At 36.3% G+C, this 12,013-nt stretch overlaps 1 protein-coding gene across 2 annotated transcripts in view; it reads left to right on the top strand.

Annotated features, from left to right (window-relative positions):
* The window catches only part of CUNH15orf41 (chromosome unknown C15orf41 homolog), a 168,758-nt gene extending 157,241 nt beyond the window's left edge, over window positions 1-11,517 (top strand). For both annotated transcript variants that reach the window (XM_019551939.1, XM_019551941.1), the window contains one exon: window positions 8,767-11,517. In XM_019551939.1, the coding sequence (XP_019407484.1) occupies window positions 8,767-8,902 (136 nt within the window). In that variant the 3' untranslated portion in view covers window positions 8,903-11,517. The remainder of the gene's footprint in view (window positions 1-8,766) is intronic.
* Window positions 11,518-12,013: the final 496 nt, after the last annotated feature.

Below are 12,013 nucleotides of genomic sequence, written 5' to 3'. Positions count from 1 at the left end.
GTGTAATTTTTGCTATTATAATTTGTTGATCAGTTCTTCAAACAAGTTACTCTAGTTCACAAGAAAAAGATTTTTTTTTAATATAAACTATGCTGTAAACAGCTTAAATATCTTGTTAATTTTTGGCACATCTTATTACTCTGGCAAGAACTGCTGCCAGATCAACAGCTGCATAAAACGAAAGGGTTTTTGCAAACCACAGGCACTCACAGATTATTCAGATATCATCTTGCACTGGCCTTAAGATGGCCTGTTAGTTCAAACCCTAAAAATAAACAGCTATTAATCACCTAATGGCAACATGAGTTGACCAGCACTTACGACTGCCTAGACCTCAGCCTAACCTTATTCAATAGGTTGTCTCATGTTTTCTGTCACCCTGGATAAGAGGCAGTTTGCAGCCAGGCATTCCTTTAGAAAAAGACAGTTACAAGCTTAACAAAATGTTTAAAATAACCTCAATAACTCCTCTCAGTGCTGAGCTATAGCTTAAAACATGTAGCATCAAACAATAGCTGGCTTTGTTAGCAGCCTTTGCAGAACAGGCTAATAGGCTTCAAGATTTTCCAGTGAAACTAAAGAATAAGTAAGAGCCTCCAAAAGCTTTGTTTTGTTGTGTGGGTGTTAATCAAAAAGTAGCCTTTTGGTGGGCTCTCATTCCTCACAAAAGATGTTTACTTTGACAGTAATCAAAGAGAAAAACTGTGCAACTCAAATGGCAACTTAGCTTTTCACCACCATCTTTTCAAACCCTTGTACCTAGCAAACTCTTGTAGTGGCTGGCCTGGAGATTTAAGCTGTAGAGGTCAGATGACTAGCAACTAAATCATGTGTGGTAGGAAGAAGTAGATCTGCCACACTGGACAGATTGCTTTGTATGGCATATATTAATGTGTTTTGCAAATGTATGCTGCAGGCAGGCAGAGCCTTGGATGAACACTCCATAGAATAAAGTTTTCTTAGACTGGAATATGACTGACTGACTGACTGACAGTACAGAACATGTGCATGCAAGTCCAGTAAAAAAATATTTGCAAGTCAGCTTAAAATATTTTCTCACAGTTCTGCTGCAAACTGTGCACCTTGGATTATTGTGTTCAGGGTTTACATATCATTTTTTAGCCTTCTGACCATCCTGTCATTATCACCGTTTATACTGGGTCCCATACTAAACTACCTGAAATACAAACCATACCATGAGTTGACATAGATACAACATACATTACATTTCTATTTTAAGTATTCATTTAGACCTGAAGCCAAGTTTCTAGGTGAAGGTCTAGGCTTTGCTCAGCCCTTCATTTGGGACATCCTCTTCACCTATAGGCCTTCCTTTCTTTTCCTTCCTTTCCAGAGCCAATTAACTGTACAGGAGAGTAGAAATAGGTAGCATCCTCCAAAACAAGTGCCATTATTAGTGTATCTTCCATTATAGCCAATGGAATGGCTACACCCATCATGCATTACAATTTGACACAAGCATAAGGATTACAACTTTCACTAACACAGCTGGCCCCCAAATGCTTTTTTTCCCTTAGAAAATCTTCATTTAATTTCTCAGAAATGTATTTGTGCCATGTTACATTCTCATAGTCTAGGCCCCAGACCTGCAAGAGGCTTAAGATACACAGAAGGGGCTACTTGCACAGGTCACCTTTACCAGATAAAGAGCCAGGTATCTTTGATGCTATTTCTGTAAAGCATGTGTTTAGCCCTGAAGTCACTGGAACTTGAATGCATCCTTTGCTGATTCAGGAGCTAACCAAGCAAACTTGAAAACAGTAGTGAGTATCTCAGAGAACTAACAACAAAACAATTTGCTTCAAAAATTTGACTGACTTGAACACCACATTCAAAGTTTGTTCAGTAACCTCTTTTCTTAATATAAATTGTCCTTGAACCAGTATACCTTTCCTTTCTTATTTATGGAATCAGCCTTCCATTAAAAGCCTTGATCCTTGTAAATCTGTGTAACCTAGATACTATTTAAACACTGTTTTTAAAAGTTAATTTCCATGAGAACTATCTATAAAAGAAATCTGTCACTAAAGATTATAAAAATCCTTTGATTTGCCTGGAGAACTGTTTTCAGATTTGAATGAATCCCATAGGTGGATAATGTGTTTCGACAGTTTGTTTATTAAAAAAATATTATGCAGCCAAAAGTTAAATTGTGTTTATAATATTTTTAATGACAGTGACTTACATAATATTGGTCTACTCTATTAATACATATTTAAGATTTGTGCAAAGCAAATAGTAAAATGTTTTTAACATGGTTCTTGCTATCCATATAAATATCACGACTTATTTTTATTTTTCAACTGCCTAAAACAATTAAATCGTCTTATAAGCTTGATGAAATGTGGCCAACAAAAATGCTTCATTTTGATTGATGCCTTCACAGCCTTATCACACAGATAAAAGGCTGCAAGTATAAACAAAAGCTCATTAAAATTTAATTGTATTCAACAGAGGCGTGACTACAGGGACAGGGATTGCCGTGTTAGCTTCCATCCACCTTCTTTCTCCTGACAGCCCAAACATTCCACATCACATCCGTGTCTGCTCAGTGGAAACTGCTATGCCCTTTTCAGTTCAAGGAGAATACTCATTTCTAAATTACCCCCTGCCCCTTGAAAAACAGGAGCTCACAAGAAAAACAGAAGTATCTGTTGAAATCAAAGATAGCATTTCTGTTGACTTCAGTGAGAAGAGAATTTCATCCTAACTGCTATTGTAACATAACAGGAAAAAGTAAATCTGGAGTTTTTACCTTCAGCAAGACAATCCTGGATTATATATGAGTAAGCCATAAAATACTGCCAAATTGTTTGGATGAGGAGCTTGATATTTCACCCTCCGAAATCAATGGCAGGTTTGCCATTGACTCGGTACTATATGATCAGCTCTGAAATGACTTCCAGTTTTCCTAACTGCTCTCTTTTTATCAAGTTGCCACTATTTTAGTGCATATCAAATTAGTATGCTCCACTTTTTAAGCTGTGTTTACAAATCAACAAAGAATATTTGAAGTGTTTCAGACCTACGCTGCTTATTGCCTTATGAGGTTTCAACTAATCATAGATTTATAATGTGAACACATATACTCAGTCACTTTACTGGCTTTGCCTAGCATGAGAATTCAAATGATTTTTTTGTTTTATCTTTGGTTGATACAGTGTCGGTAAAGCCAAAAGTATAAATCAGACAAATAAAAGTTTGAGGTACCATTATTATAGACTGCTTTGTCATAAGATAAGGAAATTAAAGAGAAGAAAAAGAAAGATGTAGACACATTTGTCAGTTTGTGCCAAGTTCAAGAGTATCTTCTTTTTATGTAAAGCTATTGTAATTTGGTGTTTAAAAAAATTGTTTATACACATGCATTCAGTCATGGCTGTCGTAATTTGGATGTTGTCAAACTAAACTTGAATTAGTGCTTTTTGAAAAAGTCTTCACTAATCGAAGTAAATCAGTCCCTGAGCAGTGGAAATTAAATCTCTGATAAGATATGCAGAGCCATATCACCAACAGGCATATAAACTTGCTTTAGGGAAGTTAGTATACTGGTGCCAGTGTACATCAACTGAGAATCCAGGCTGCAGCTTTTGGCTTACTAGTGCATACTCTGCCCACACCAATTCCTTCCAGTTAGAAGTATGACAGTGTGAGAAATGTAAGCTTTAGACCTTATGGCACTGAAAAGAGTATAGTGAAATCGATGCCCAATTCTTAGATATCTGGAGTCTGTTATGCCCTTTGCTATGACCACTGTTCATGAGCTTTCAAATATGCAATTTATATAGCATCTAATAAGTTATTTCTTTTTTATATTTATTATTTTGTTAGAATCATTTGCAAAATGCTAAATCACTCAAAAATATCCCAGGGTATGAGTCCAGTACTTTTAGAGTAGTATATTAAAATTTGCCTTGAAATGTGCATAGTTCTCACTTTCCTGATGAAATATTCTATTGAGTCTGGCAGATTGTCCTGTAATTTCCTTTCTTAAAAAAAGTTTCAGATATATCTTTCTGTTCTGCTTAAGTATCAGGCATCCACAATAATGCCTCTTAGCCACACAGAGAAGCCTCAGGTAGGGAACAAATCCAGTTTTGTAACTTCTTTGCATCATTAGGCTGGCACTGCAAAGCAGGAGTCAGGATACTTTTGGGATATTCAGATAGGCTACAACATCAGCATCTCATCTCATCAATAAATATGACCTGAAGATAGACTTAAACCCTGATATTATGCGAATGCTTAGCTGTTCCAATCATACACATGCATAAATATACACACTAAATATAAACATACATCTGTCCGCATTTCACTATGGGAGTCTTTTCAAACAAAAAAACTTTACATACATACAGCATAAAAGCTATCTATAACAAATAAGCTGGCTAAATAAACAAGGTGAAGGTTTATTTAAAAACAATTGCAAGATGGCTTGCATTTTTGCTCAGTATTGAGCTCTGTGTTGAAAATACATTTTTCATAAAACCACATATAAGGCTTTTCAGTGGTGAAAGAATCAACTCCCAACAGCCACATGTCTAAGCACATTCTTAGAGGGTAACATGGACCCCACACACATTCCAGACAGAGAGAGAGGTTACTACAGAGTAGCAAAGTAAAATGTGTGATATTCCTCCAGACTATTTTGTTAACTAAATAAGTCTCTTTTAAAAGTGGTTCAACTGAAGGACAAGTTAGACAGACTCACTCTGCTGATTTTTTTTTTAATGTGATTTCTTATGTTAAAATGAAAACTTTGCATCTAAAATTAGTAGTAAGAATGACAAGAGATTTTTAGGAAAGGAAAGAAACTATTTGGCCTCCTACTTGTTTTGAGTTGTCTAAATTTCTGCCGCCTGGGTTTTATTTTACTTTCTCTTACTGAAATTTCTCCCCGTGCCCTCCCCCCCAGCACAAAATTCAGTGTCTCAGGGCTTAAGTGCCAAGCTGCAGTGATGTAACTAAAAAAATTTTTTGAAGATTTTTTAAAAAGCAGCACAAAAGGCTGTGTGAATACTCTTAAATCAATATTGTACTGAATTGTTTATCTTAATTAGAAATAAGTTTAAACAAAATCAACTAAACTTCCGTTGAACTGAAAGAAGTATGTCTATGGGAATTTGCACCAGTTTAACCACCTCTTTAAAATTTAAGTTAACTCTCTGTATGCGATCAAGGACTCACCTGCATTTATTACTCTTTGAATGAACTGTTCCCTTGAGTTACCTATTTACTCTTATCTTGATGGATTCAAAATGCTTATAACAAAATCCGTACCACAGTTAAAATGTTGCTGCTTGTGTTCCCTTTCTGCTTCCTGGAAGCCAGGCCATATTTATTTTTAAAAAAGAAAAACAAAAAAAAACAAAAATGAGTTTCACCAAAAAACAAAACAAAAACAAAAAAAGGTGCAACTGCAGTTTCATGTTGGGGCTTTGGTTCCTTTACATTTAAAAAACCCCAACCTCCTCCCCTCTTAACCCCCCCCCAAAAAACAATACTTTAAACTCGGTGTGCCCCTGTGCTGAGCCCAGAGCCTGCCCAAAAGAGGCTTTGTGTTAGTTTGACCCAGCTCACCCAGCGTCTGTATAATTCAGGCGCTTCAGCAGGGTGTTTTTGGCGCTTTTATCTAATAGCTGATTGAATCCCCTTTAGATAAAAGTGTCAAAAAGCCCTGCTGAAGTGCCTGATCGATACATACATTGAGTGAGCCGGGTCAAACTAATGTGCTACCTCCTTTGGTAAAGTGTGGATTTTGTTTGTTTGTTTGTTTGTTTTCCACATCTGTCAGCAGCCCTGGTTTCTCAAGGCATGCACTAATGTGAAACGAACCCAAAGAGAAAGGGCACACAAGAGCGTTAACCAAAACTGTGGAGGCTTGCACAAGCATGCCGGACATTAGCAAAATCTGCTTCTATACATAGCTATGGAAGTCTAAAATCCTCTCGGTTCTCCTGAGCTGAACGTTCTCTACAAAGCAATCTTTCTTGCAGCCCAGAGATCTGTAGGATCTGAAATATTCCTGGTGGGATCTTCTGTAATAATAATGAAACCGTATTTTGCTTCCTAATCCAAAAATTTCTCTTGGAACTGTTAGGTTGGTCCTATTTTGTATAGCTTACAAAGCAAGTGCTCTATCATTTGAGCTAATTTTCCTGTGTAAACCAAAGTTGTCAGCACTGGTCCCGAGAGGAAGGTTAGTCACCAATTTGTTAAACATTATTATTAATCTATAAATAAGTTTTTAACTTTAGTCTATAATTTACAGTGTTGAGTTTTATTCTCCACCATGTCACATGTGTGACTTTGGAAAGTGCTTTGGAGGGAGTCAAATTAAAAAGGGTGGATCTTACTCCTAGCTTGCACCTCCCTACCTCATCCCCCTGCACAAAAAAGGTTAAATGTCTTTTCAAATTAAGGCAGCAGTAATTAACCACTGGCATTGTTTGTGATTTGCCAACTCTGCTCATTAATGAGAGAGAAATTAGCGCTTAGCAGCAGGAGCTCTTGATAGTCAGTGGTAAATGCTTAATGTGCCAACAAGTTAATTTTGGTTTTAAGTACTCCACTTAAGTCTTTGGGTTTTTTAAAACATATTCTGCAAATTATCTCCGATAATACATATTCTGTCTCTGCTACAAAGTCGCATTACAACGTATTGCACTAATACTGTTGAAAAAGATGTACCATGACTAGTTTTGGTGATTAATAAACGGTCTAAAAAGATTTAAAGGAACAGTTTCACAGGCAAAGAGAGGCTCTGGTCCCACAGCTCACTCTAGCAAGATGAACCCTCTTTAAACTATGACTTTACAGAAGAGTCATTTCTGAACCTGTTGCAAGTTGTGGACAATATTGTTGAAAAATAATTACACTGACAGCTCAACAAAAATCAGTTAAACAGTTTCTTTGAGTCGCCTCAGAAATGTCTGTTAGAATTAAATGTCATGATTTCACATAGTTGCAGTTTAAACATAGAGGCAAGTGCCTTTTACCATGTGGGTTTTCAGATTGCCACGGAGTGCAAACCGAGTCCTTCAGCAACAGAGAAGAGAAAACATGCTAACAACCAACAAGCATCCCATCTGACTTGCATAAAATAGCTAAAAATACAAAATGTATTCTCTGTAGTGTGGGTTTATTTTAATTTTTTTTAGACAGAACTTACATGTTCCTTTGAAGTAACTGGTTTGAACATTTAATTACATTGTTAATACATTATGTTGAGATTGTCACACTTAGTTTCTACCTCATGGTGGAGGGAGTATGTAGTTGAAAAATTGCAGCACTTTCTAAAGTGATGGGTTAAATATGCACACTTCCTTCGCCCCTAAAATGCAGCTCTCTCTGGAGTGGAGGGTAGTGACCATGAAACAATGCGTAGCAACACTATGCAACAGTTCTGGACAGTAGAATACCATGCCTAATTGAAACTGCAGGGGGAATCCACAGGCTTTCTTCTTCTTTGATGTCTGTTCCATTACAAGAACGCATCAAATAGAGATTTCTATAATTCAGTGTTGGAAAGAAACCACCCTAATGAAGCTAGTCTGGCACTGCCACAGTTTAGAGTGCTTCCATTGTCTGCTAAGTGGACTTTTAAGTTATTGTGCATCCCCTGACACACTTTTATTATAATTAAACATGAACAAAAATTGGCTACCATATTGGTGTGAGTACTGAGCACAGCTCTGTGTATAAACCATTATATGACATTCTATTGAACTTTTTCTTGTACATACAGTATCTAACAGCTCATCCTGCACTGTTGTTTTTGGCAAGTTGACTAGCATATAATAAATCACAGAAAGAAAAAGCTTTTTGGCCTAACGTTGTACAGACTGCTGTAATGTTAGACTAAGAAAGCGGTTCTGTTTTTAGACATCCTTTTACTAACCCAACATTCATAATTTATGATTTCACTGTAAAATTCCTGCAACTCTACACCAAAAGTAGTGCTGCCCTTTAATTAAGTGCTCTCAGTAGGAAAAACGTGAAACTGATGTGCAAAACATATCGCTGTACACGGTGATTGATAGTGATTACTTCTTTATGAACCCAGCCTGAAGGTCTGAACTTCCTGATGGGTAAAATAGTCCATGGGGCTACTTCCTGAGATTGCCTAGTGGGGATCAGTCAGTGTTAGTAATATCTGAGGAATTCCTCAAGCACATATTAGACGTTGCAGTAGAAACTTTTTTATGAACTGTGCCTTGTGCTAATAATTACTTGCATAATCACTCACTGTAGATGGTATTTTAAAGACTTGTTGATCTTGATTGTACTGAAATCCACATCCTCTGCAACTTTATGTAAACCCATGTATTTTTAATATCTAAATGTCAAAATGTAAAATAAATGGAGAGTAAAAGATAAGAAACTTCTGTAAGTATCACACAGTTACTAAATGTTATTACAAAGGCATGTAGGGGTCTGTTTTTACTACTAATGAGTTATATGTACAAAGTAATAGAACAATAAACTTTCTGCGTAAACTAAAACAATGCTAAATTTTTTGACAGCCTAAGGAGCATTTTTTATTCATGGAATTGGATATTATTGAAATGTGTGAAATTGTGTGAAACCTGGAAAATTAAATGTAGTTAAAATATTCTGTCCAATTTTGGAATGAAATTAACACGTGAATTACTTGTTTGTTTGGAAATGTAGTTTTTGTTTTTTGGTTTTTTCATTTTGTATGGGCATGATTCTTATGTTATAGTCTCCTTTTTTGTTTTATAGATTTGGTCCTGGATTAGTCATCTATTGGTATGGTTTTATTGAAGAGCTAGACTGTCATCGGGAACGTGGTATCCTGCTAAAAGACTGTTTTCCTACTGACATTGTAACGCTGCGACACAGCATGGCTCAACACTGATGCTGGAAGAGAAGTTGGGAGGAAGAGGTGAATCCGGAAGCAATTTTACTTTCCTGCAGTGTAAACTACTGGCAACATTCTGCCCTGAACTTCAGCTGAACTCTTGCTGCCCCTGATCGCGCTACTACCTCTTTAGACAAACATATCAAGAGTTTCTGCTTTGCTTCAGACCTCTGTTGTTGTGAGCAGCCAAAAACTACAGACACAACCCACTCATTATCAGCTTTCTGTCTCTGTTGAACAGTTAGTTTACAGATAGTCATAATCTTTTTTTTCCTTCCGGATGGCTTCTCCTAGGGTTCTTAACAAAAGGAAAAATGCGGAGGCTGAAAGGTGTGACTTACTGTTCTCCTCCCTGTTAGGAAGTCACCTTAGAAAAAGCCCTTCTATTATTCCATTCACAACCTTATTCCAAGTGTTAAAGATCCAGCTCAAAGATGCACATAAGCCACAAAATCTGGTTATGGCTGTAACTCCATATTTTACACAAATATTGTACCTGTTTAGTGCAGTTTATATAGTCAGGGAGAACATCTCTATCATCTTGTTTGAATTCTGAATTTCCTGGCTTCTGTGCCATCAAGCCAGACTGTTACCACTATTTTAGTATAATGGTTGGTGTATGGACTACCTTAGTTTGTAAGGTTGCTTTTAAAAAAAAAAAGACTATGAACTTAATTTTTTTAATGTTTTTTACAACTCCCCCCCCCACCCCTGCCAATCTGCCTTGTGTTTACCTATTTGGGAAATTCTGTGGCAGTAGCTTGTAAATGTGACTCTATGCCTTAAAAAATTTGATGGAACACATTGTCCTTTTTCAGCTTTTAACTTTTTCTAGAGAACTATAGGTAAGAATCTTTTCCTTAATTGATGGTAGGCAGATAATTTGTCTAGAGCTTTTTCGGCAATATGATATGCAGTTTCCTGGCATGTGCAAGTCTAAATCCAAAAGAACCATGTTCAGGAATTTTCCACTTAATTGACCTGTTCAGAGAATAATTTAGAGTTCAAGAAGGGGAACCAAAATGATAAACAGTGTTTCCTACTGGACCAGTTCCTGGGTTGAGGAACTCATCTAAATGAACACCAATCTCCTGAATGCTATTATTTCAGAGTGTTTCCTTCCTTCTAGGATTGCCAAGGTTGGAGGTGGTAGCCAACTCCCACTTTCTTTGAAATTGTGAAGACTCCTTTCTCAACTCTTCTCACAGAGGAAGCTAGTGTTCAACTCCAATTTGGCTCTCCCACCTAAAAGTTTGTCAGGTACTGCATCCCTTAAGGCCTATGGCCTCTTAAAAACTTGTTTCTAGTAATCCAATGGAGAACATAATCTTTTAGAAAGCTGAGAGAGGGAACATGTGTGCTTGCTGTTTCTGCATTAGTCAGCCCCAGAATCAAACAGAACTGTAGGCTCCATGTTGAGAAGCTTGTCTTCAGCAGTGATAGCATTCAGAAACTGATAGAGAAGCTGTTTTGCATCCAAGAGATTTTGAAATTGTGTACAGAATTTTAATCTACAATAAGATGGGCAGACAATAAGTATTAAGCCAGCATGAATCCCCCACATCCAGTTTTGACGTCTGTAACTTTAGAACAATTCTACAACCTTAAATTTCAAATCTCAGTTTTACTCTCAACTTTCTGCCATGATTCAGCCTTAAGCTCATTTATAATGCTACATATCTTCATTGTTTTATTCCTAGGAAATAGCTTTAATATGTTCTGTTATGGAGACATGCTTGCCATGTACCTTGAGTTAGCTGTGCGACAAAGATTGTTTTATTATCTTTGTATGTGTTAGTTTAGAAAGAAAAAAAATCCCTTTATTCAGACACCTGTAACTCATTTATGTTAAACTATTTAAAGTATTGCACTTGTTTTATTTTTATCTGACAGGCTTTATGGATCTTCACATAAAGATACGCAAAAACAGTCTGTAGAGTGTACCTTCCTGATGCTACACAGAAGCAGCATTTAGGGTGTTACTGCCCCTGGGACTTATATTTCTGGTTTAGGTTAGTGGCATGTGTAAAACCAAGAACAGAATAAAGTAGTAGTAATAATAGAACATTTTCCAGTAGGAAACTCTAAATTAATGGTCATCTAAGTGAAATAGGTTTAAGGGCAAAACTGAATTTGCTTTAGCTAATGCATATGCTTTCTGTTGTATGAAATCATTTAAATCAGTCTTTATATGAGACACAAGTATGGCTTTTCTTTTTGAATAAATTAAATTTATCTGCACAGATGTTGAAAACTCTGCTCAACCCCCATCAAAGCTTTGTTTTATTTGTCTTTACATTAAACAAATTTATGTGGAGGGTGCACAAATAAATAAGGTTATGCTTGTATTTGTTTGTTTATTCCTGTACCCCATGCTGTGATATAACAGGTTGGAAGGTAATGTTGGTGTCCTTAATCAAAGCATGGTCCACATCTTTATGTATAGCCTCTTTTAAAATCTTTGTATTGAAATGAGAATGAAACATGCCATAAAAATATATGTACTATACTAATTTTAGTTCCTTGTACTTCTTGAACAAACCTTGCCATCACAAAAATTATCATACATTATGTCACTATTAAATGCTGGAAACATTTGTTTAAAATTAAAACTGCATTATTATTCCTAGTCTTATCTTGCATTTGTGTTTTCTCAGTTAATCAAATGTAAACATCAATTTCAAGAATAAAAGGGAGAGACTGCCGCATTTTTTTTATTTTTTTACAATGCTGTAGTCATTAGAACCTTAACATTACAGCCAAATCCAGTTTTATGGAGTATTCTGCAGAGTGTGCTAATGAATTATGCCAAGCCAGAAAACAGAAGTGTGCATAAAACTGAATGATGTTCTCACTGGCATATATAGACTTGCCAAGCATCTGCTCTTACAAACACTGTAATAAGACCTGTTCCAAGCCTTAAGAATTGCTGCAATTGTGTGCAGTGAGTTCAATGTACAAGTAGAACTTGGTGAACCAGGAGGAATGGCACATAACCATACAGGTCATCTTGAAAATACCGCAATCTTAGTTAAGTAGTACAAAATGTTTACCTTTATGTGCTTAGAATGAAAGAAAGATAACTCCAACAATGCTCTTTCAGAGAAA

The sequence above is a fragment of the Crocodylus porosus genome, unplaced genomic scaffold (assembly GCF_001723895.1).
Source record: "Crocodylus porosus isolate Cpor-Errol unplaced genomic scaffold, CroPor_comp1, whole genome shotgun sequence".
Classification (NCBI taxonomy): Eukaryota; Metazoa; Chordata; order Crocodylia; family Crocodylidae; genus Crocodylus; species Crocodylus porosus.
The sequence above is the reverse complement of the archived record's forward strand: the minus strand, read 5'-3'. Positions and strand labels throughout refer to the sequence as shown.